The following is a 25396-nucleotide window of genomic DNA, read 5'->3' as shown; positions in this document are numbered from 1 at the left end:
TGTCACCATGGTCTGCTGTAACAGCAAAATAAATTGTATGTTTGTTAAACTGAGCTTTCCTGCTTTCAGATTTTTTTCCAGAGAAAATAATCTCTGCGTCAGAACATCAGCTTCACTAAACTGGCCGTGTTTAAACGCTTCCCTGCTGAGAGTTACTAGGCAACATCTCATTTGGCTTTACCTATAACAGGCTGTTTCCATTCTCCCCACTTTGGTTGCCTCAGTAATAAAAAGGGTGTGTTCATTTACTTAGACTAGTGTAGTCTTAAAACTGTTTAATGTCTTCAGAAAGCGGACCTCTATTGCACTGAACTTACTTCTGCTCCTTCTGTCTTGGAGCTCTGCAGTTTTTCATTCTCCTGTACTTTCCACAGGAGAACTCTACAGATTCGTAACTTTTAAAAACATCATACGAAGACAGTGATCACTACAGCCAACCTAAACCAGAATGGCACAAAGGCCATCAGAGGTGTGAAGCAGCATGAACGAAGCAGACACTTGCCGCTACTGGTTTTATGTAGTGTCATAGGTGGTGGCGGTCACACTGTCATCAGAGGTGTCTGTTAGCAGCAGCAGCATGCTGCTGGCTCTGTCTGTGCTGCGTCATGCTCTGCCGTGCAGAGATGCCCTTGCATCACCTATTGCTATCACCTACCTGCTCTCACCAGGATGTACGTGCCCAGCCTGCTCAGGTCTCTGCTCCCACCAGGATGTACGTGCCCAGCCTGCTCAGGTCTCTGCTCCCAAGAGTCTTTGCAGGTTGTACAGAAATCACCATCCTTGCACGCTCTGAATTCATGTACCCCCCATCCTGATATACTTCCATTCACTGCCTGGGTTTTTTTCTTAAAATCTATTGCACAGCTACTGGAAAGGGGGTTCGGCCCTTACAGGCATTCTTTAGTCAGGCAGCCCACTCCTCTCTCCTCACCTTTCACATCAGGAGAGGGTTGTCTCAGAAAGGAGAGTGGCTAGAAGGTGTCCCCAGCTGGACTCCTGTGTTCAGCCAGGTGCTCATGGAGAAGCCAGCACCTGCCTGAGTACGGTGACTTTTGGCTGGGATACCAAATTGAAATGCTCCTTGTTTCTGCAAATGACAGAAAGTAGGAAGAGAACTGGCAAAATACCTGTTTCCCACCTGTTCCCACAGACACCAGGTCTCACTGACACCTTCTGCAGATGAGACTGAATGCCATACAAACAAACTAGACCATGGAGCTGACAAAGCAAGTATCCACACACAGACTTGTGTGCAAACAGCGCTCAGTTTAGTACCATGGATGTACACGGTTGGTGGAGACCAACTCTTAGTGAACTGGCAAGTTAGTAACTATTACTGACAGAGGAAGCTTGCCTGAGCAGAGAGCACATTTCTTTTACACCTATAAAGATCATTGTACGCAACTGGCCATTTGGGCTAAGAAACAGCTGGTGCCTCCTCACTCATACAGCAGGATGACCTGAGGAAAGAGTCCTGCAAGGCTCCGGTTTAGCTTGTGCAGTGTTAAGTACAGATAGGTCATCATATGAACAGACCCGTATCTTCAAGGACATCACCTGACCTGCACTACACTGATACATCACCGAGCAAACAGCATAAAGCACAGCTCTACTGCCCCAGAGAAACCAGACACTGAGCTAAGCAACCCTGTTCTGCTTCTTGAGATGAAAACAAGGAAAAGAGGAAGGTTTGGCTTTCACCATGTGTGTAAAATCAGAGTGATGGCCCACCGCCTTTCGGTGTGGCTGTGCATCCCCCAGTTTGGAGTAGCTGTGCTAGAGATATTTGAATATCCCACCCCTTATGCTTCACTGTAACACTAAACATCTAAACTAGTGTTTAGATGTCTGTATGTACCTGTGTGTATATATCAGTAGAGGAACAGGGGAAATAATTTTGCTTCGTAAGCACGGCCAGTAATCAACTTGGAATAAAACCCAAAATCAACAGAAAGCCCTCTTATCACTCCCAGCCCTCCCCATTGCGGGCAGTATGCACCTCTTCTAATAAAACACAGCCAATGATGCAGGACTGAGCAGGGGAAGAGGGAGGCAGTAGATAAGGGAGGAATGAGTGGGGGAAACGGGTATGAATTTCCTGAATTAGCTCTTCTGATGCTTTTTTGGCAATGTCTGTCTCTCTTACATTCTCTGCTGTATCAGACAGTGGCTGGAACTGGTTGCAGAGCAATCTCGAGTAGTGTGGTGGGGATAAGGCAGGGGCTTCTTAACTGATCCATCTTTTTATTACATTCTCACTTGTGGAAAATGATACAGATCAAATGGGTTACTCCTCTGTAGTCCTTTATAAAAGGGCAAATTTGATGGCCTTGTTTTCTATTATTTGTCTTACAGTACAAGATGGGGGAGAAGGACCATGTGCATTTGGGTACAAAATAATTATCTCTTCAGCAGAACATTATTATTATTATTAGGTGAACAATTAATTTTGAGGATATACCAAGATCTGCATGTATAAAACCACAAAGTGTCTGTGTCTTTGGTTTTACCGTTCCCTCTACTGGCTTTTTATTCTCTATGTATCAGCTCAAACTTCTATTTTTCACTTTTAAGATCTATCACAGCATGGTCCCACCTTGTGTTTTGTTTCATACATGCTGATGGTACTGGCCTGTGCTCTGCCAGTAATGTCTGCCTTTGTAAATTTAACATCACGTTTTCTTCAAATACATTTGTGCTTTATCTTGGGCTGCCAAAACCAGAGGAGATCCATCTAAGACTCTGCAAGGCCACTTAGTTACCCTGCCCCTTCCTGGCCTCCTCCCTGAAGTTCGCATCACTCAGTATGCACACAGAGCACATCTAAGCAACTGGTGTACTCTGGGATTACACCGGCCATAATGATGCCACTGTTACCTTGTGCTTCATGCACCTGCCAGGGGAATCCATGTGACATTTCTCATGATGTATTTGAGTTTATCTCCCATGACGATGCATTTACACAAACTAATTTTATGTCTATGAACAGTGCTGTTGACATGTATGGTCTCATCCCTGTGTGATGTAAACTGCTGGACATTCAGGACATCTGACCATAAGCTCTTTGGGGCAGGGAACTTCATTATCTTCTGTGTCTGTGGTACCAACCTCACCAGGACAGATCCCAGCTAAAGGCCCAAAGCTCATGAATAATAAAGACCGATAGTGATGGAAGACACTATTAAAGAGTATCATAGACTACAAGAATTTCCTCGTGTATCTGCGCTGACTTTGTTCCGCCGTAGCGAGTAAAGAGCAGTTGCTTCTCTGAGCTGAAGCCTCTGCCAGGCCACTGCAGATTTATGTTCCATCCTTCACATCTGAGAAATTTTTTAACATTGTTATTTCATTAATTAGTTTCAGTTATGATACTTTTTATCCCATTGTGTTTTCAAATAACCTTTTCATAAATCCTAATTGAGGTTTCTACATAATTCTTAAGAGATTTTAACATCTTAAATAAACCATTTCAAGACTTTCTTAGTCTTTGCAGCATCTCTACAAGGCAAGTAATTATTCTCGATTTTACTGAGGGAAGACTTGATGAGAAGAATTTAATTGACTTATTCAAGACTTCAAATTAAATTTGCAGCCATGCCAGAATTAGACTCTGCATGGCTCCTAATAGCGTCCAGATCTTCAGACCCTGTTTTTTCTAAAACTTGTTTTGGTACTTCATTGTTTGGGGGGGGGGTGTGAATTATCGAAAGAGAGGAGGTAAAATTAGCATATGTTTTTCCAGCTATGGTATTAAAACCAAAGCTAAGCCAACTAGGGCAACTTTGGCACATAAAGAGCAATACTTAACCTCTTTCTCAGAGCAAAGGTGGCACAGGCTTGGTTAGGAATTAGGCAGCTGTATTCTCTGGCTGTGCTGCATATTGCCACGCAGTCTAAAATGAACGAATGTTCTTTGTTCCATGACAGCTTTAGGTAGAAATGAGGCAAGGCAGCTTGCTAACAGCAACTTCTTTGCTTGGGAGCCAGCGTGGCTTTTTTGTGAGCACAGAGAGGAGACAGGAAAGAAGGAGCAGGTTACTCTTGTATTACTAGCACCTTCACCCTCCTTTCACCAGAAGTCATAATGCCCATTATTTTAGCCATGTATCCACAGAACTGTAGTGATGCTCTTTTCTGTTGCACCACGCTGCAAATCGTTTGGATTCTCTTTTAAGGTTGGTGACAACCTAGTCTGATTCTGGTCAGAAGGAAAGAAGAAGAGAGACTTCTCTCAGAGCTAAAATAGGATTTTGCCACCCCAGAACTTCTCCAGTATGAGGTGGCTCAGGAGGCAGCTTGCATGAGAAGGAACTGAAAGAGTCTCAGTTTGGATTATGCTTTTTTTCTGGTTTTGAACAAGATGGTGAGGGCTTAGCTAGTACTCATAAGTGTTTGTATTTTCTGGTCTTCAACCTTGGCCATACTGTGTAGAAATTAGTCCTGTTACCACACAACTGAACTGCCTCCTCTTCCATTCACTTAACGACTTTTCACACTGGGAGCAAAGTGTTTTAAACCATACTCCTGTGCCTGTCCCACCTCCTGCTCTACCCAAGTGATGAGCTGCGGTAACACTACCCTCCCAGCATGTCGTGTAACGCTCAGCACCCCATCAACCTCATGGATTTCACAGCTCTTTACACATAAATGATGCCTAGCCCCAGCCCTTTGAGGTAGTGGTGAGCCACATGTCACAGAATAGGAAGCTGAGGGACAGCTGTGGGAAGTGACTCGCCCACAGTCCCCTGGGGCAGGGCAGGGAAATCTGATTACAGAAAGGGTTCTCAAAAGCTCTCCAAGTGTGAGCTGCTGCCAAAATTCACAAAGGCAAAGTAGTTTAAAAGCAAAGCTCTTTATTGAAGAAGTGCCCAGATTTTTTCAAGACTAAAAGAATTTGTCTCAAGGCAGGTGTGTCCATGGGGACTGGTTTTAGTAGCGCTGAGGAATGTTTGTGGAAGGGATTGGCAGCTTGCCATGGGGCAGAAGAAAGAGAAATTCATGCCCATTATTGCACTCCCTTTTATTGTCTTCTCTTTTGTTGTTTTTTTTTCTTTGCTCTGTGGTATCCTTCCTCTCTCCTCCTCAGAAATCCCCCAGGCTCTGGCTTTCTTGACTGCACTCACCCTCACCTTGTGCCTGAACCCTCCTAGTTCCATACACTCAGTCCGCTTCCCTTGGTGCCAGAGAGATGATCCAACACATGGTCCTGCTCCCACATCTGAGTCAGCAGCTATTTGCACATGCTGGAGGTGACGGTGGGGATCTGGCCTGCAGGCTCTGGGGAAGCTGGCAGAGCAGGCATCAGCTGTGCTCATCCAGCTCGCCTCCTTTGCGCATGCAGTTTGACGGCATTTACAAAGTGACTTCCAGAAAAACTTGTCAGGGACAGAGGAGCTGCCACAGAAATCAGGAAAAAGAAAAAAAAAAAAAAGTCATCATCAAGTAGCCTGCTTAGTTCTGGAATCAAAGACTGTGCTGCCCTGCCACATTACTGATGTATGGGATGTAGAAATGTGGCCCACAGCCAGGTCATCTTTTCTCAGGTGTCATTTTTGAAAGATTAGAAGGTGGATCCAGACATTTTATGATGGGAGGAAGGAACAGGAAAGGATAGCAAAGTATTTTGCACAACTGTTAGGAAAGGGGCAAAGGCAACACAAAGGAAGGTGCTGGAGTCAAAGAGAGACAATGAGAATTCCTGTTTTGCTTTCCAGAAGGAGTCAGCACTGAAGGATGAGGACACAGCTGGTGGATTGAAAGCACGTAGAGGGTGGCAGCTAAAGAGCTGACTGTGAGCTCTCAGGAATGGGGGAGCTGAGATCAATCCTCCCTGGTGTGACAGTCTCTTGGGGACAGTTCTGACAGAGCCAGGGGATGCCTATGCATTTTCTTGGGTTACTGAAGGAGAAAGCCTTGTGAAGGGCTAGGATCTGAGCAGAGCTAGAAGCAGGTGTTCATGCTTGGGAAGTTCAGGAGATTGACCGCACTGTTAATCAGAATACCAGGTGCAAAATGAACCCTCACACATTCACTGCCCCAGGAATGACCCTATTCCCAATCCAGAAAATGTTCCCTCCCTATTTCAGGCTTTACATTACCTCTTAGTCCTGGGCCTCTCCTGAATGCACTTGGGTATTCACGCTTGGGTCCATTATGAACAAAGGTCATTAAACCTTGTCATGTACAATATGCCTAGCTGGAGTTTCCTTAGGCCCCCAGAGAAGGGAAAAAAGGGGCTCCATGACACTTCTCCTTGGCAATAGCCCAAATAGCCTCTGCCTCTGGGCTTCGTCTGTAAGAAGGGCATTTTCCAAAACCGGATCACATGTAACTTTCTATGACCTTGTAGCCTTCGCTTTACTTTTATGAATGAATCTCTATTAAAAGCAGGGGGTAAATGTTTCTTCTTTGTCCCTCTTTCAGTTTACAAATTTGTCTTCTCCTATAGCCAGCTGTTAAAAGATTGGTTCTGCCCCTGCTTTCACCTTTCCTGTTTTATCAGCTGAGACGTCAAACTGAGGGCCTGACCACTTGGTGTTAAAGATCCATGGCTCTTTTTGTAAGGCAGTGGCCTGGCCAACTCTAGACTCTAAATGCTGCCTTGTCTTACAGTTTGAGTTAGCCTCTCACACCCTAAATCGCAAGGCGTCGTTGCCTTGAGCAATGAACAGCTTCTCTGTCCTAATTCAGGGGTGACAGCAGTTAAGCAATAGGTGAAAGAAACTGCGTATTTCTGACGTATGAGCACTGCTGAGAGGCTTAATTTTTTTAGCCCTTGCAAATTGTTTGGCATCCACAGATGAAAAGGGCTGTAGAAATGCTTATGATGGCTTATTATTTGGGCCCTGTTGCTATTATTTCTATTACCCCTGTGCCCATTTATCTTCTTTTCTGCAAGATTTCACCTTCTTGCTCTACACCTGCCTCAAGAATAGGCAGAAATTGCCAATAAAAAAACATTGCCTAAAACAGAGATAGCAGGTGAACTGCTCCAAAGAGACACAGTAGAAGTCCTCCACTCTGCCCATGCCGTGATATTTAACTAAGCCCATTAAGCACTTCTCCACAGATAACTACAGATGATTAGAGGTGTTCAGCTGTGCTTGTAATGGCTTCCCAGCCTGCGGCAACCACAGCAGTGTCTGCAGGGGCCTATCTGCTATCAGAACCGTCCTTCTGGCTGGAGAAGGACAAACGAGACTATTTGTTGGGCCCATGGTAGAGAGGCAGCTTGTGGGTGCTGGGGAGACGTGATGCAGACAGGATGATGAGGTTGGGCTACTCCGCAGCAGGCAGACCTCACAGGGTGAGGTGTGGTATAGGGACTCGGTGGGAATATGAGGTGGAGGGTGTAGCACGAAGGAGGTGACGTTCTGTCTCAGAAAGGTAATGTGGTACAGTTTTGGGATCCTGCTCTGTGGAGGTATGGCATATGGTTGGGTGATTTTAGAGAGGGATGGACAGTGACTAGTCAGAGTCACCTCAAAATACATTAAAAAAAAAAAAAAATCTACTTCAATACTCCAGAACACTGTGACAATTTTCGCTCAGAAAGGAGAGTGGCTCAAATGGCTGCTCTGCAGTGACCTCTAGGGTACGTTCGCTTTCATATCTGCTGCAACCTTTGATCACCTAGGAAAAACAGCTTCTCCCAAAGAGATTATACAGACCTACTTTGTCTTCTAAAACTGGCTTGTGCCATTGCCAGTCCCAAAGTTTTTCTCCACATAATGCCTTAGGTAGGGCATGTACGGAGAAGAGAGGCTTGTTATCTACAGTTTGCTGCTGCATCAAAGGAAGTTGCAGATGCTCTGCATGGATCTGATCCAATACTCTCTGAAGTCAATGAAAACCCTTCCCTCGACCTCTCATTCAGTTCCCCTCTCTCAGTAGCTCCTTATGCAAATCGTAGTCTATTTTGTGTGTCTCTCCAACAAAATCAACATGTTTCTCCCAAGCATATCCCTTTGTGGAACCTGATAGCAAACCTTTCAAAATTCTTGGCCTTCTCTTTTTCTGATGAAGCGTGGCATGAAAGCAGATTAGAGCTATCCAAAGGGGTGGAAGAAGCAAGCCCTGACCCTGCAAACCTGTGGAAGTACCAATTACTGACAGCTATTATCACTCTGACTGCAGTAGGACTGCTCACCTGGGTAGCAGCCAGCAGGAACAGGCCTCAGATAGGGACCTGCTGAAAACCAGACACAATGCAAATGAATGCAGGCCACTTGACAGCAGAAGGTTGTCAGGAAGCCAAACTGGAAAGAGCTGGCCAAGCTTAAAATGAAATAATCCGCATTTGCTAAAAAAACAAAAAACAAAAAAAATAAAATAATGGATGGAAGTATAGAGTACAGAAGTCCTAGAAAGCTCAGGACGAAACTGTTAAAAAAAGAGACCAAAATTCACAGTAGAGGCTAAAACTAAAAAATGGGGCAGCCCTACTTGTGATAACTGGGATGCAATCCTAACGCATTGTGCCTTTTAAGATAGTCCTTATGTATTCATGTGCCAACAGCCCCCCCCTTAACAATTAAAAATCTGGGATACGGATTAAAGCGATAGCAGGTGGCAATGTAATTGCTATCAATCTTACATCTGAACCTCTCATTTGTCATATAAACTCAACAACAGCTGGCTCACAACCCTGGTTATCCTCATGGCTATAACAACAGGTTCAAAGAAGGTATGGATGACAGGTCCTCATCTGCACGCTGCCAAGGAGCCAGGGGAGGAGAGGGGTGTACGGGTGCTGCGCTCTGCAGCAACAAGATGAAGCCCCCTTTTCGTTCTCGTCACAGGAGTCATTCATGGCGGGACTCAGCGTTCATTATCTGGTACCAGCTTCAGTCTTAACGCTGAATCAACGTGGGCTGAAGAACATCTATCGGCCTCATCCACAGCCAGAAACCCACAAGCCACTGAGGCAGCAGCACAGCAAATGGGAAGCACCGTTATTAGCAAGAGCTAGCAAGAAAGCAAATTTCAACCATTTTCAAGGCTGTTTTAGTCATATCGCATTGCTGTGCCTTGGCGAGCCTGTTTTTCTGGAGGGGGTTTAACCCGTTTTGGTGTGCTGCGCTGTGGAAAGGCAGGGGGTGGCCACTGCAGGTCGCACCACCTGTGGGGGTCACCGAGAGGCCCGGCTGCCGCCCGCCCAGCCCCGGAATGGGGGGGAGGCGGGGATGGCGGCGTGGCGGGCAAGGAGGCCCCGACCGGGGGTCTCGGGGCCTTCGTGCCCGCCACGCCGCAATTCCCCCCCACCCCCGGGGCTGGGCGGGAGGCGGGAGCGCCATCACAGGGCCCGTCCCTGTCAGCGCCGTTCCGCGCGGCGTCACAAGATGGCGGCAGAGCCCCGAGGCCGGGCCCTCCTGTCTTCCGCCGCCCGGCCGGCTTTTCCCGTGAGGAATCAGCAAAACTGGCAGAAGCTTGGTAGCTGGTGTGGAAAAGGGTGGAATAAACTGTTGTGTTGGGAGTTTTGGGGATGTCTGTGTTCACGCTCAACAGAAGCTTGGTCGCTGTTGGCAGCCAGGTACACTATCGTTTCCGTATGAACAGGTCACATTTCAGCCCAGGAGTGCAAGGTCTAGGCACAAATTTATTTGTAGTCTTGAGAGGTCTCTGTGGCATTGGCCACTGGAGTTCAAAGGTGGAGGAGGCCGGGCGTGCTATCTGTGTCTTCTCTGCTGGCATTTTGGTGGGAGACAGTGACATTTGGCTTGAAATGCAGAGGGGCAAAGCTTGGGTAGGGAGGGAGAAGAGGGACCAAAGATGGTGACTCCAGGCACCAGGAGATTAGGTGTCAAGGGCAGAGGGGAGCCTAGGGCAGGGGAGGGAGGGAATGAGGTGCTCAGTGCAGTGAGGTGGCATGGACGGGGGCTTCAGCAGGTAAGTGGGATTAGTGAGGGAAGAGATTGGGGTCTCGTCATCTCTGAGGATTCAGTAGAGTGTATAACCTGGGTGTCTTTGGGCCTCAAGGTATCATTACTAACATGACAATTAAAAGCAATGGGAATATGTTCACCAAGTAAACTCAATTTGCATTTGATAACAGGAAAGAAATGGTGATGATATATCCAAAAGTACACCTTAAAATGTATTATTGTCCCTCAACTGTTATTCCTAAACAATGGCAGACCCCAAGAATCCAAAATATAGGGAGACAGCATCTCTGCCCTCGAAAGAAAGGACAATCCGGTGTGTGAAATACCAGGCAGAAGCCCTGGGAATGCAGGAGCTGAGCCATGAAGACTGCGGAGGATTTGCAATGAATGTTGGCGTGGCATAAAGAGGGCACTGAATTCACACGCATTCCCCTAAGCCTTTGTGTGCCAGTGCGCAGGGCCAGCTCTCGCTGCCCAGCCCCACAGCCGTAATTAAGGGATTCCCACTCACCACGAACAGGTGCAGCCCCACCCAAACAACAAGGCTGCAGACAAAAGATTACAAATAAGGGCTAAATCCCTCTACTGTACATTGCAGTGGTGAGCGGGGACAGGTGGCCTAGGGTAATTCGGGTTCAGTCCTCATGCTGGGGCGGGAAACTGCAGCAGCTCATTTGGATCTGAACTATTATATGATAACTCCTTGTGGGCTCTATTGATGGGGAAGCCGATGGAAGCATGGATTAAATCAAACAGCCTGTAAGCTACTGGCAGTGGAATTATTCCTACAAATGTCTGACAGCTTGTAAATAAAGGCACAGACGAGGGAAATACTGCTTTCTTCAGCTACCCCTTCCTCACCAGTACGATATGTCATTAATTCGTTCTATAATTGATCATAAACATCTTTTACATCAGAAGAGCATGAACGTATGCATGCAGCTCAACCTGTGGATATACAGTGCTCATGTACCTTTGGGACGTGCTATGTCCAGAAGAGGTCTTCAGTGTTTTGGTAACAAAAGGGCGGCAATTGTCATCTGATGTGATCTTTGATGTTTTCTTAATTTACTGCATTTGTTGTTGTGCTAGACATGCCCTGCCATCAGTGTCCTGTCTGTAGACCTGGAGGAAGGTCTTAACACAGCTCAGGGCTGTGGGCAGCTCGGGTGAATTTCCAGTATTGCAATCTGTACTACATGGTGCATCAAAACCTTCTGCCTTGGGTGCGTGTGGCTCTGTTATCACAGATCAGAATGCCCTGCAAGCTGTCATGTGGTTATCCTCACAACACCTGGGGTGAGGGAAAGCCTGTTTTCTGCACTTGATAGATAGGGCTGAGTTATAAAACCCTGGATTCCTCTCAGTCAACAAAAACACCCAAGCTAAGGTTTAATCCGTGCGGGGTCTCTTGGTAATTGTTAGAGAGCTATAAGCATGTAAAGAGGGCGCTCCAGATTTCGGGAGGCTTTGGAGTAATTAGCTTCCTACACTGGGTGTCTTTGGTAGTGCTGAAAATCAGCCAGAATAAGCATGGGCCAGTCTGGGAGCAAGGCACTTAGGTATTTCAAAACTCTTGCTAGGCATTTGAACCATTTAAATGTCAGAATGCCTTGAAAAACAAGTAGCTGCCTAAATATTAGTGCTGTAACTTGAAGCTAAAATTTTTTGGTTCCTTCTATTGCCAGTGAAACAGGAGTGGCATCTTCAAAGGCCAGCAGACTCCATCTTAAGAAAGCTCCCTTGCGAGGGTGGTTTGTTACACCTATCTTTTCCCTTTGACTATTAACGAACACCTTATACTTAGGGTTGCACTTACTTTAACATAGATATAGATGCCCTATCCCATTCTAGATGCTCTCAGGTATCCCACATGGAAGCTCCAGCTGAGCTTCCAGAAAGGTGCAGGTCTCCTGCAGGTCCTGTGTCATAACTGTGAACCCCAAGAAATGTCTTCAATACTATGTAGTACTTAACATGATACTAGACCATGCGTGTCATACTTCTGTGTGTAAGGAACTGAATCCCTCCCCTACTTAGTGTCCAGCTTTTGACTGGCTGAAGTTAGAGGCAATGATGACTCACATGCTGAGTGACTTGCTTGAGGACATTGATGCCAGAGGCATGTGTTTACAAGCCCAAAAAAGAGCAAAGAAGAGGATCCTGGGAAGTATAAATCTATCAGCGTAACCATGATATTGAGAGTCAATTATTAATCAATTTGTAAGCACATAAGTGATAAGAAGGCAGTAGAACATATCAGCATGGATTAATCAAGAACATATCACCTCAAATTAATTCAGTGTCCTTATTTGAAGGACTAACTAGCCAAGTGTATAAAGAGATAGATATGATACATGTCAACTCTGTTAGTGTCAAAAGCCTTACTCTTCTTATAAACAGAATCATATAATGAGATCTAAATGAAATTGGGATTAGAATGAGCACATAATGTTTTAATCATACCAAAGCACACATCTGTGGTTCACTGTCAAAGCTGGACATGCCAAGTGGGGTCCTGCAGGTGTCTGTGGTGGCCCCAATATTTTCAACAATAAATTGGCTACTGGAAAAGAGAGTACTTAATTCAACTCCTGAGAACACTGGCTGGTAGAGGTTGATTTGGAGAACAGGATCAGGACTCACATTGATCTTCACAGATTGAAGAGCTTGCCTGAAATCAATAAGCTGCACTGTAATAAAGACAAGTACAAAATGCAGTCTTGGGACAAAAGACAGATCAAATGCACAGTTTGTGAAATGAGGAATAACTGATAAGGCAGCAGTAGTACAGGAATGGGTCGACTGGCTGTTGCGAACCACGTAAAGCAGGATAAAACCTAAGCAGAAAACCAAATGTCATTTGGGGATATATTAGCAGCAGTGTTTTGGGTAAAACACTGAGGTAATTATTCTGCTCTACTTGGCACTGGTGAGGCTTAGCCTGAGTAGAGTGTCTGGTTTTGGACATCACACTTGAAGAAAAGCTACAAGGAAATTAGCAGAGAACAGCAAAAATGTTAAAATGTTTAAAAAGCGCACGCTGAAGGGAAATGGATTTGCTTAGTCTCAGGAAGAGGTCATTGAGAGGAGACATGATAACAATCCTCATTATGAGAAATTTCTCACAGAGTGGAGTGAACAATGTTCTTCCGTGCCTACTGGAAGGTGAGCATAGGAGAAGAGCTGCCGGGCTTGGTAAAACAGTACTATTCATGTGTGGACAACTTCCAAAGAAAATGCAGCATCTCCTTGTGTAGATGTTTTTCATGTCCCTGACTTGGTTAATAATTCGCCACAAAGATAAAAGCTTCATGGCTAAATGGATGCAGAGATGTGGTTTTGCAATGCTTAAACTGTAGGTGCTGGGCACCCAGCCCCAAGGCTCCTGGTATGGTGAGAGGCGGGTGATCAACAAAGAATGCAGGAGTGAGCCAGCGGGCTCAGCAAGGAGCCAACAAATGTTGTAAGACATCTAACTCTGGGCTGGAGAAAAACCTAACTGCACTTAGAAGTGGGGAATGAGGGATCTCCACTGGAAATTCTTTCCGGGGACTGAAAAACCATGGCAGGTCAGCTAAAAATCATCAGGATAGTTTTCACATCGTATTACAGCCAAGACTATTCAACAAAACACCAACTGTGTAGGGTGTCTCCTCAGGAGAGAAACTTGCAGGGTTAGACAGTAGCTGAGGAGCGATCCCTGAGGAACGTGGACCCCTAAGATGCTTTTAGGCCTCTGGTTTTACGTGCATTGTCAGGAGGAAGAAGCCTAGAACAAGATTGTCAGGAGGAAGAAGCCTAGAACTGTGAGTACCAGAGTGGCAAAGAAGGAATGAAATCCGGTATTAAGAGGTCACGCATTTGGGACGTGTGGTAAGAACATGCGCTATGGCTGTGGTCTCAGTAGTCCTTGCCAGATAGAGAAGGAAAAAGACCTTGGGGCACTAGTTAATGACGAAGTGGTCATGAGCCACTGGAGGAACATGGCCATGAAAAGGGTAAATATAACCCTCGCAGTACAAAATGAGGGGTTTTGGCAGAAAGGCAAATGCTGACGGCATTCTCCAAGGAGCTGTGAGGACTCTCCTGGATGACTGTGTACAGTTACGGTTCTGGCTATCCCAGCAGATTAACTCATATGGAGAAAAGGGCAGGGAAAGGTGATTTGAGTGACAAAGAAACAGGGAGTCTAATCCTGAGCTTGCTTTGCTTGCCCTGGCAAAATGAGAGCTGGGGAGGAAGGTAGCAACTGTATATAAACCTAGGAGAAAGTCCCGTGGAGGTGGAGATCTGTCATGGGAACGCACAGTCGCACAAGAGCAAATGGGCATAAACCAGGGAGGTGGTTAGAAAACAGAAGGAATCTCTGACCCACAAAAAGGAATGATGACAGGAAAAGCTTATTTCTATTTAATCTAGAGCTGGATATATTTGTGGAAGAGAAGGTGTAACACGGTTGTTTACCGGAATGGAGAAGTGCCCTGTTATCCGTTGGGACAGGGCTCTTAGTCGTCTGAAGCTGTCAGGAATCAAAAAATCGAACCCAAGTCACAGTGCCTCCTGCCAGCAGGTGTTACGGAGCCTTGTACCCTTTTTAAAACTGTGCAGCGTGTCACTAGCATTTTCAGCATTGTCACCTGCTTTCCTGTGTTGTCTACTAACCCTTCAGCAGTTACGGTGACAGTCGTGTCTAACTTTTCAAATGAGCGATCCCCTGGATCAGAGCAGAGTGCTGTCAGGAGCTGGTCTCAAGGAACCATTCCCCCTCCCCACCAGTGGTTTTGTCTACTAGAAAATAGGCGACTCCTCGTCAAATGTACTTTTTGCACGCTGCTTTCCTCCAGCGGCCTCGCTTACAAACCCCCCACGGGGGGGCGAGGAGGGAAGGGGCACCCCGCGGCCGGGGCGGCCCCCGCTCCCCCGCTGCCGCGCCGTCGGGGCGGTGGCACCGCGGCCCGCGGAGGAGCCAGTGCCTGCGCGGCCGCTGGGCTTCGCCGCCGTTTCCCTCCGCCGCGCCGCCCGGCGTCCTCCCCGGCCAGCAGCACCAGCGCCCGCCGGCACCCCCCGCTCCGCGGCCTGGCTGCCTTTTCCCCCGACCTCCGCCGCCCGGTCCCGGCGGGGCGGCCCCGGCTGGCCCCGCAGGCAGGGCACGGCCCGCCCCGCTCGCACCTGAAGGGCTCCCGCAGGAGGAGCCGGGCGGCAGCCGCGGGCCTGCCGCCTCCGCAGCCGGGGGAGCCTTGAACTCGGCCATCTCCGTTGATTTAAACCGTATTAGCTTTGAGGCCTTCTATTGTCGGGCCAATTTAGAAGCTGATGAAACAGTAAATTGTTGGTGGAAACGTAGGCAGCTTTGTGCTCTGCCAAGCAGGTGCCTGGCGGTTTTAGTCAAGGATTGGTAAATTTACAAGAGTGCAGTGGACGTGCCCTCCGCGGGCTATTGTGAAATTCAGGGGCGAACAAAGGAGAACGTGAATATTCACACAGCCGCCTTTCAGCGTGTGGCATTGCTCCGCAATGTTTAAAGCGCTGCGCTTTTTTTTTGTTTTGTTTAGGGGAAAAAAAAACACCAACAAAAAACCCCCAAAATCAGAAAGTACCTGTTTGCGTTTTAAAGCACATGGAAATCATCTGTGAGCAACCATATAATTTGATTTGCTAAGCAATCTGCGAGGCGATTGCACATCATTTATAATGTTCATTGAGCATTTTGCTTAATTGTGTCTCTTTTTGTAAAGGAAGCACAGCCCCCTCCCGGCTGCGGCCGACACAAGTGGCCAGATTCCCATGGACCCGCAGACAACCGCCGGCCTTGCGCGGGGTTTTTCCCAAGCGGAGCCGTCCCCACACGCACGTCGGGGGGCGAGAAACGGGCTCAGGTACGAGCTCGCCGTCTGAACCCCCTCTGCTCGCAACCCGCGGCTTCGGCAGGTGCTGCCCGTCCAGGCTGGCGGGTGCCCGGCTCCCCTCTCGCCGGGCGGTGCGTCCCCCGGGCGGCGAGCCCCGGGCCCCGCAGGTGCGGGACAGGCCCGGCGGCACCGATGCCGGGACGCGGCTGCTTCCCTCTGCCGGCCCCAGGCCCGGGAGAGGAGCTCGGGGAGGAGACCCGAAAGCGGCACCAGAAGGGGAGGGTAGACCTCCGATGCGCGACCTTGCTGGAGTGCCCCCACCCCGTCCCCCTCCAGGTGCTTTGCAGTAGCCGGTCGCGCCTCCGCACGCCGCGCAACCTGCGCGCAGGCCGGCCCCGAGGCCGGGGCAGGGAGGCGCCTGCCGGCGGAGCCGCGTTCAGCGGGGCGAGCCCCTCGCAGCCGGCGACCTCCTGCCCGGGCACGGCCGGCGCAGCGCAGGCCCCTCCGCGGAGCGGGAGGCGAAGCCGAGCGGGCCGGAGCTCGGCGGGAGCGGGACGGGAGCGGGCCTGGGGCTGGCAGCCCCGGCGCTCCGGCGGAGCGAAGCCGGCAGCCCGCCCGCCGCTCGCCCGCACCTTTTGCCGGCCGCGGCCGCCCAGCCGCACCATATAATTTGATTTTCCCCCGTGCCCGCAGATCGATTGCAGCTCATTTGTTACATTCAGCGGCTCCTCGGGGCGGGGGAGCGGGGGAGAAGGGCGGGCCGGGGGAGCCGGCGGAGCCGGCGGCACAAGTGTTGGGATTCCCATGGGCTGTGCCTGCTCTCCAGCTTGCCGCGCTGGCACCCCGGCCCGAGCGGCCGACAGAGGGGGGTTTGTAGACACGGTGACCTCCGCGATCTCGGCTTGAAAGAGCCTGAAAGGAGGCTCTTTATGGTGCATTACCAGCCCAGCGCCCAGGTACCAGCTCGGAGGGGAGGGCGCGCAGCCGGGCCGACCCCGGCTGCAGGTGCCTCCTCCTCCGCCGAGCGTGCGAGGGCCCGGGGCCGCCCCGCCGCCTTTGTGGGGCCGCCGCCCCGCCGCGCCGCGCTCGCCCCGGTAGCGGCGCCGAGGGGGGAGCGCTTCTGCCCGCCTTATTGATGGGCCTCCCGCGGCGGCAGGGGACGGGGCGGGCTCGCCGCGGCCGGCGCCGGCGGCCGGGTCGGCTCCCTCCGCACCCCCCGGGCCTGTCCCTGCTCCGGGGGAGCCGCCGGCGGGGCCGCACGGGTCCCGGGCACCTGCCTCCGGGGGCCGGGGGTGCTGTGGGGCACAGCCCGGAGGCGGTGAGGGCTGGTGGGGCTTCGCTGGCCCGCGGGAAGCAAAGGAGCTCCCGCAGACGTCTCTGCAAAGCGGGTTTTGTCCCCCAGTCTCCGGCAGCGCGCAGACCTGCCCGGTGTCGGCGTGCGGTGGGAGACCCTGACCCGCCCAGCGAGGCGTGCGGGTGTCCTCCCCTCGCCCTCGGAGCAGGACAGTCGTATAAAAGTTTATTACCAGGAAACACACGATTCCCCAAGGTTGCACTGAGCAAAGCTTAATTTAAATTATGCTTTCAATGGTAGAAAGAACCGAGGAGATTCTTTTTCAATTAAATAGAGTGCCATTTGAGGTCAGGAACTGCGATAGGGTTTGGGGTTTTTTAATCCCTTCTTGGCAAAGTACAATTTGCATAGATATTGGGCCAGCTCTGGTCCAGTCTTTCAAAAGCCTCCTGCTTCCTTTCTGCATCAACCCTTGCATCTCTGAAAGAGTGCGGCACACGACGGAATCCCAACAGGCGAGCTGATGAGTTTTATAATCTTGAGGAAAAGATGGCCATACTCGGTATTTGCCCCACCGTGGCTTTATGGACCCAAGACTTCTCGTTTAACCAGACACTGACAGGGTGGAGATGAAGATTTGAGAAGAATATTGGGTAGTGCCTGCATGGAGGAAGGGGGAACTCTCCCGGCTTGCCTTTCCATGCCTGTGGTTTCATGGCATTGGATCAGCAATAGGAGTTAGGAAAAATCTGCAGGTAACATAAGAGCAAGAGCTGGATTTGAGGCCTGGATGGGAAACCAAACAGACCTGGGGACCTTAGGGGACCTGGGGGGCTACCTTAGCTTTAGCTAACAGGTTTCATTACTCTGGAGTATCACGTGAGTTGGAGCTACTTCAGAAGACTCTGGACTGAAAGGCAGCGTGCAGGGTGTGGACCTCGCCCCGTCACCTGTGGCTCCTCTCCACCTCGGACCTCGCTGCTGCTCACTGAACTCCACCTTTTATCCTTTCCCGTCTCCTAACTGTTCAGGGCAAAACGTAGCAGGGAGTAGAAGCTGGGGCATGTACAGATGGGGGGTGTTGTAGGCGGCGGCGGGGGAGCTCCGGGGCAGCGGGGGAGGGCCCGGCTGCCTCTTCCCGCTCGGGGCCAGCGTGGGGCCGCGCTCCCCACGCAGCATCCCCGGGGGCTCTGTGTGTGCGAAGAGGCAACGAGGACGAGCGCTGCTGCTTCTCACCGCGGGGCTCATACCCCGGCGGAGGGGCTGGGGAGCAGCCCGGGAGGGTGCGGGGACGGCCGGTGCCTTGTTCGCGCGTGGGTGCCCGGTGGGAACCGCTCGCCGCCCCGCCCGCCGCTAAGGCAGCCAGGCGCAGGGGTTTGCCGATAAAAAGGGTGTTTGTGGGAGTCGGGGCAGACCCCTGGGAGGTGCGAAGCCCGCCGGGGCCCGACCCCTCCGGCACGGCCCGCCGTGCTCAGCGCCGCCGGCATCGGGGCAGTCGGCGAGCCGGGACCGGTTTCCTTCCGCGCTCCGTGCAGAGCATCGCCGGGTGTCGTGCGCGCTTTGCAGCCCCGGCGGGGCGGGGGACTGCTCCTGCTGCCCGGCTCCGCTCCGGCCCCGAGAGACGCCGAGAGAAACCTGTCGACAGGAGGGAGTGGGCGCCGGCGGGCTGGGCGCTCTTCTTGCCCTGGAGAAGCAGAGCCGCTGTGGATTCCCAGCGGTGCTCCGGGGCCCCTCGCCCGCGGAGGAGGTCCTTACCGCCTTCCCGAGCCAGGGTCGGGCCCCATCTCTCGCCGAAGGCTCGGTCTCCTCGGGCCGGGGCACGTAGAGTGCCGAGCACCCCGGCAGAGGCAGGGCCGGAAGATCTGGCAAGCCCGGGTGCTCTGCGTCCCCTCGGTGCAGGGTGCGCGCCCTCCCCGTATTCCTTCGGGGGGCATTGCGTGGGCCCACGGAGGGTCGGGAGTGGGGGCCGGTGGGCCAGACCCCGCATGCAGCCTTGCCCTGGCCCCGTCCCCCGCCCCATCTCTGGACCTTTAGCGACTCCTGGTCCCCGTGAAGGTGGCTGCCAGGTAGATTTGCCGCGTAACCATTGACTCTTCCCCCCCCCCCCCCCCCGGTTCCTGCCCTGGGGGAATTGAAATAACGAAGTGTCAGACGCTGGTCATGTGTTTCCTTTGCTGGAGAGCGATGCGGGGAGGTGTCGTTCCCGTGAGCACCCCGCTAGCCCTCAGGGCGGGCAAGAGGGCGGCGGGCGAGACACCAGGGCAGGACAAATATTGAAAGAAGGGCGTTTGCGACACAGGCGGTGCTGGCCCAGGTGCGTTGCCGTGGCCCGGGCTGCGCTGGCGCCGCCGGTTCCTGGTTTTCGCAAGTTTTCTTTTCGTAACGTCTTAGGCAACCCGAGAGGAGCCTTCCCGCGCCTCAGGCTGTTCCTTCGGGGACGGTCCGTATTCATTTCTCAAAGGCAAATGTACAAAACTGGAATCGTTCGTCTTTAAAGCCATCATTGCCGCAGGGGCGAGGGCTGAGCTCGGCACAGCGCGGGGACCGCTTCTGCCCTGAGCCGGGCATCGCACCGGGCACCGGGCGGTGGGGGGAGCCATGTTTCATCGCCTTCGCACCCCAGCGCACACGCAGAGCTCCAGCCGTGCCCGGCGAGGGGGAGAGGGGCTGTACGAGACCCGTCCCACGCACCGCTCACCTCCCCTGGGGCACTGCTCGCAAACTTTCCAAAGATCTACTAGGTCTGAACGGTTTCAAGGCAGGCTCCGAGTCCCCAACAATTTGGAAGCAGTGGGTTCCCAAAATATCCCTTTGCTCCCATCCATCACCGGGCGCTGCGTGCCACCCCCGCGGTGTGACATCCCCTGCCAGCGCTGCAGGACTCAGCCCGGAACAAAGCGGGCACTGCCGGCCCTGGGGAAGGGGAAAGACTCCGGGCGTGGTAAATGGGCTGGGCTCCCCCAGCCTCTCTGGACACATACTGTCCTTAGATCAACAGCGGAGATCCTGCTTTTCCTTCCCCATCACCTCCTGAAGCCTGAAGCCTTGGCCCTCGGGAAGGTGCTTCACCAGCACGTTAACGAGAAATGCCCTGGTGTCTGCCTCGCCCTCAGGGACAAGGACGGGGCAGGGACAGACCGCGGTCAAAGAGCTGCGCTGGGAGAAGGCTGGTGGTAGAGGCTTTGGGGGAAAAGAGCCTGTTTCGGGGGGGTTGCTCCCCCTCTCGATCTGGTGGCGCTTGATCTGTCTGACCTGGGGAACATGCTGCAGGCGGGCAGTGGGTCAGCGTCGGGGGGTGTGTGTGTGTGTGTGTGTGTATTTCGAGTGGGTGCGGTGGTCACAGGGGCCACTCGACATGGTTTGCTCATCGCCTTTGAATTCCCCGGATGCAGTCGCGGTGTGGCAGGAGCAAGGACTCGCCAACCCGCGGGTGATGACTCCTTGGGCATGCAGGAAAAGTGACAGAGCCAGCTCTGTGGCCAGGAAATCCCCACGCAATCACCTCAGCGTTGTTAAGATTTAGGATTTTGCTTTCTTCTTTTTCTGGGTGTTTCGGGGTAAGAGTGACACGGATCCGAGAGGATTTAATGTACGATACCTACAAGATTTATGCATGTGTTTCCGGACGTCTTGCCTTCACACGCAGCGTTCGTTCGTTCCCCGGCTGCACTCATCCCGGATAAGGCCATGCCAGGCAGGGAGGGAAGGAGCTGGCTCACTTCCTTTCAGAAAAGGACATTCTCCAACCGCAGGCGTGCCCGGCATGCCCGGTCCGCCCGGCCGCGGTGCGCGGGGCAGCGGTGGGGAAGGACCGGGCACACGTCCAGGTGTGCCCCAGCTGAGCCAGCGGCACCGGGGACGAGAGGGACCTCGGGCCGAGCTCCTGTCCCCCGGGGGGACAGGACTGGGGGCCGGGCTGCTGGCGGGTGACACGGCACAGCGGCGCGGTCCCCGCGCCCCGGCTGCGCAGCGCGGCTCTGGGAGCGGCTGTTGGCTGAGCTGGCGGCTCCCGGGGGCCGTGGGGCTGCGGGGCCGGTCGTGGGCTCCCCCGGACCACCCGGCCCCTCCGCCCCCCACAGCAGCCTCAGGGGCCGGGCACGGCGGGTCCCTGCCCTCCCACCAGCGCCTCACGCCCGGCTGCTGTGGGGCCGCCACGCATCTACCCTCCCAGCGCTGGGAGAGGGGATGCCCGCGGTGTAAGGGCGAGCCCCGGGGCGGGGGAGGGTAGATGCGGTTCCCGTGCGCGGTCCGCAGGTGCCGAAGCTGCGTTTGCTCCCCCAGGTGGGTCCCTCGGCTGGGCGGGACAGGGCTGCTCGGGAGGAGCGGTCCGCGGGCGGGCCACGGCTCCGCCAAGCTGCGGCTGCGGGGTCCGAGGGGCCTCCTGCCCGCCGTGCTCCGTGCCGCTGGGAGCGGTCCCCGCCGAGCGCCGCCGAAGGGCTGGGGTGCTGGTGGGCAGCGAGCTGGGCGGGAGCCAGCCCGTGTGCCCCGGCCGCGCAGGATGCCAGCAGCATCTCTGGGCGGTGTGAACAGGACCACAGCCCAGGAGGCCGAGGGGAAGGGTTATTCCCCACGCTCGACACTCGTGAGGCCGTAGCTAAGTCCTGCGGCCGGTTTTGGGACAGCCGGTACAGGAAACACACCCGTGAGGGGCGAAGGACCGCCGAGGCGGTGGGTGCTGGAGCAGCTGCCCGGGCTCAGACCGGGGCAGAGGCGGCGTCGGGGGGAGCCCGCAGCACCCTGCCAGAGCCTGCGGGGGGACATCCAGGGCCCGGCTCTTTACAGCGGTGCATGGTGCCACGGTGAGGGACAGCGGGCCTGAATGAAACGGGAGAAATCCAGACTGGACACGCGGAAAACCTTTTCCACCGTGAGAAACAGGAGAGATTCGGACTTCATACCCATGAGGGAACACTTAACTAAACTTAACACTGGAACCCCGAGGAGGGTGAAGCAGCAGCAGAGGTTGCCCTGGGAGCTTATGCAGGCTCCATCCACGGGGGTTTCAGGACCCGATCGGATAAAGCCCTGGTTCGGCCTCGCAGCTGCCCCCGCTGTGAGCAGGAGGTAGCGCTGGAGCCCTCCTCAGGTCCCTGCCGGCCTGGGTTGCCCTCAGAGGGGAGTGGGCAGCACAGCGGGGCCCCCGGCGCTCCCGGGCGCGCAGCTGGGCTGGGGCAGGCTATGTCCGCCGGGCTGCGCGTTCCCCGGCCGCGGAGCAGTCGAGGCTCGGCCGCGGGGCGCGGTTGCTCCTGCTGGGGTTCGGAGAAAGTCATTCACGAGCCCCCGAGTCCGGCCCCGTTTCACCGGGAGGCTGCGGAGCCGCGCGCGGTGTTTCCTTCGGCGCAGGGGAGCTGCAGAGGGGCCTGCCGCCGCCCGACAACACCGGGCAGCGGGGCCGGGCTCTCCCAGCGCGGCGGAGGGTCCCGGGCGGTGATGCCCGCAGCAGGAAGCCGCGGCTGGAGCCGCCCGCCCATCCCGGCCCACGGCCCTGCCCTGGCCGGCCAGTGCTCCCCGGGCCCGCAGCCCCCGTCTCGCCCCCTCGTCCCAGCCCTCCCCCCCCCCCCCCCGAGGTCCCCGGTCCCGTTCCCCGGCTGGACGTGAACGGGTAGCCGCCTCGCCGTCGCTTCGCCCCTCGATCGGGAGACTCCCTCAGTTTCCCCATCCCGGGGGGGTGGCAGCGGTCCCCCGGCCACTCGTGGGCGCGTTTCTGGCTTCGCGCGAAGGTTTCCTCCTTCCCTTCTCGGTTTTTCGCGTGGTCCGTCTGCAGGCAGGACTTTCCAAGAAGCGGCTCTTGCAAAGCTCTTTGTTCCCTCCCGTGACTCACGCGTTTCCCTCCCGTTATCACGGCGTTGTCAGCGGCTTTGAAGTCGGGTCATTTATTACTCTCCCGGAGCTGGCCCTGTCTTGCTCTGCTGATAGAGCGGGGTACGTTTCCACTCGGGGTTTGATCTCTGCCCGTGCTGGTGGCACACTGGAAAGTCACTTTCGATAAACTTCGACAGGCTCGGCCGGACAAACTCTTGCAGCGCTAATGACAGAGATAATCCTCCCCTAATCTGCCGGGTAATCCATCTCACCCCAGTGAGAATTTTTAAGGCTTTAATCAGTGAGAGTCAGTTGGGGAATTATTAACAGACCCTCCGCCAAACGAGCTCGGCCCGAGGGGGCAAGGGGAGTGGGAGAAGGAAAAGCGCGACAGGGCCCGGCGCGGCCGAAGTGGACGCACGGCCGGGCGCAAGGAGCTGACGTGATTTATTTTGATGTTACGACGGAACTGTCTTCATTTCAAACGCCGATCTACTTGGACGTCGCGACAGAATCGTCTTCGTTTCAAACGCCTCGAGAGACCCCGCGCCATCCATCCGCCCGGTGCCCGCCCCGGCAGTGGCTCTGCCGGCGGCGAGGGCTGGCGGGCCCGGGGCAGCGAGAAAAGCGCTGGGGGGAAGATCCGCGGGGGCGGCCCCTGCCGGTGCCCGGAGGGAGGCTAAGCCGGTCGCGGCCAAGGCGCGCGTTTCGGCCGGCGGCCCGTGGGGAGCGGCGCCGGGCGGACCGGCGCTGCTGGCCCGACGTGCGGGGCGCGCCGCTCCGCTCCGCTCCGCTCCGAGCGGCTCCGCGGGCTCCGGGCCCGTCCCTGGGCGGCGGGGCCGGGCGGGGCCGGGCGGGGGGCGCCGTCGGGGCCCGCCCGCTCCCGCCCCGGCCCCCGCCGCGGCACCGCCCCTCGTCCGGGGAGCGTGCGGTGTCCCCCGACGGGGGGGCCCGGCCCCCCCGCCCGCCCCCCGGCGCGCGCTGATTGGCTGGCGGCGGCGGCCAGCGGCACGCGCCCGGGGATGTCGTTATAAGACTCCTCGCGTGCCGGCCCGCCGCGCCAGCCGGCTCCGGCCTCCTCCCCGGAGAGCGGCGGCAGCGGCCCGGCCTCCCGGCCACCCAGGGGCGGGGAGGGCAGGGCAGGGCAGGGGCGGGGGCCCCGCCGCCGCCGCCGCCGCCGCCGGCGGGAGCGGCTGCAGGGCGCGTCCCGGCGGGGCTGCCCCCCCGCCCCGTCCCGTCCCGTCCCGTCCCGTCCCCGCCGGGGCCGGGCGCGGCATGGAGACGGTGCTGCTGGAGCACTTCCCCGGGGGGCTGGACGCCTTCTCCTCGCCCCCCTACTTCGACGAGGAGGACTTCTTCCCCGAGCCGCCCCCGCGGGACGCGCTGGCCGCCGACGGGCTGCTGGAGCCGGACGTGGACTTCCTCAGCCGGCAGCTGCAGGAGTACTACCGCGACGGCGGCGACCCCGAGGGCGGCTGCCGCTGCCCGGCGCCGGCCGCCACCTTCCCGCCGTCGCCCGCCTCGCCCGGCTTCGCCTACGAGTGCTGCGGGGCGGCGGGCGCGGCGCTGCTGTCCCCCGGGGGGCGGCTCCAGGCGCTGGGCTCGGCCAAGCGGCGGCGGCGGGTGCGCTCCGAGGCGGAGCTGCAGCAGCTCCGGCAGGCCGCCAACGTGCGGGAGCGGCGGCGGATGCAGTCCATCAACGACGCCTTCGAGGGGCTGCGCTCGCACATCCCCACCCTGCCCTACGAGAAGCGGCTCTCCAAGGTGGACACGCTGCGCCTGGCCATCGGCTACATCAACTTCCTCAGCGAGCTGGTGCAGTCCGACCTGCCGCTGCGCAGCGCCAGCAGCGAGAGCCCCAGCCAGCCCAAGAAAGTCATCATCTGCCACCGCGGCACAAGTAAGTGGCGGCCCGCCCCGCCCCGGTACGGCCCGGCCCGGCCCGGCCCGGCTCCGCGGCCCGGCTCCGCGCTCCGCAGCAATGCCGGCCCCAGCAATAACCCCCTACCTTTCTCCCCCCTGTCCCCCAGGATCTCCCTCCCCGAGCGACCCCGACTACGGACTCCCCCCTCTGGCCGGTCACTCGCTGTCGTGGACTGACGAAAAGCAACTCAAGGAACAAAACATCATCCGGACAGCCAAAGTGTGGACCCCCGAGGACCCGCGGAAGGTGAACAACAAACCCTCCCTCAACGACATCGAGAACGAGCCCCCCTTCGACTTCGTGGCGTGAGGCGCCGCGCGGGTGGCCCCCGCCCCGCCCCGCCCCGCCCTGTACATGCTGTATGTAGAGACCTATATTGTAAATGTAATTTAAGATCCAGACTCTAAGGGCAATCAACTTTATTTATCTATTTATTACGGAGTAGTGATAATGAGGTAGAATCGTCTGTTTTGAATGTGTAATTTATATAATTTATCCTGATTTTTTTTAAGATATGCAATAGGTTTGTCCCACCAGCACCTTTTTTGGGGGAAAAAAATAATGCCAGAACCTGTGAAAATAATTTATTGCCGCACGTGGACTCTTCCTGTGTTTGTTAATAATAAACCCGGATTGTACCTTG

The 25396-nt window shown here is 54.9% G+C and overlaps 1 protein-coding gene across 1 annotated transcript; it reads left to right on the top strand.

The window, feature by feature from the left end:
- The first annotated feature begins 24104 nt into the window (after positions 1-24104).
- Positions 24105-25062, top strand: PTF1A (pancreas associated transcription factor 1a). Its single transcript, XM_075495517.1, has 2 exons — positions 24105-24729; positions 24860-25062. The coding sequence occupies exons 1-2, from the start codon at positions 24105-24107 to the stop codon at positions 25060-25062; spliced, it is 828 nt and encodes a 275-aa protein (XP_075351632.1).
- Positions 25063-25396: the final 334 nt, after the last annotated feature.

The sequence above is a fragment of the Mycteria americana genome, chromosome 2 (assembly GCF_035582795.1).
Source record: "Mycteria americana isolate JAX WOST 10 ecotype Jacksonville Zoo and Gardens chromosome 2, USCA_MyAme_1.0, whole genome shotgun sequence".
Taxonomy (NCBI): Eukaryota; Metazoa; Chordata; class Aves; order Ciconiiformes; family Ciconiidae; genus Mycteria; species Mycteria americana.
This window is presented reverse-complemented; position numbering and strand designations above follow the sequence as displayed.

Excerpts from the sequence above, each read along its gene's own strand:
- PTF1A (XM_075495517.1), top strand. The coding sequence starts at position 24,105 with ATGGAGACGGTGCTGCTGGAGCACTTCCCCGGGGGGCTGGACGCCTTC. Across the intron at positions 24,730-24,859 it reads CATCTGCCACCGCGGCACAA|GATCTCCCTCCCCGAGCGAC; the intron begins GTAAGTGGCGGC and ends CCTGTCCCCCAG.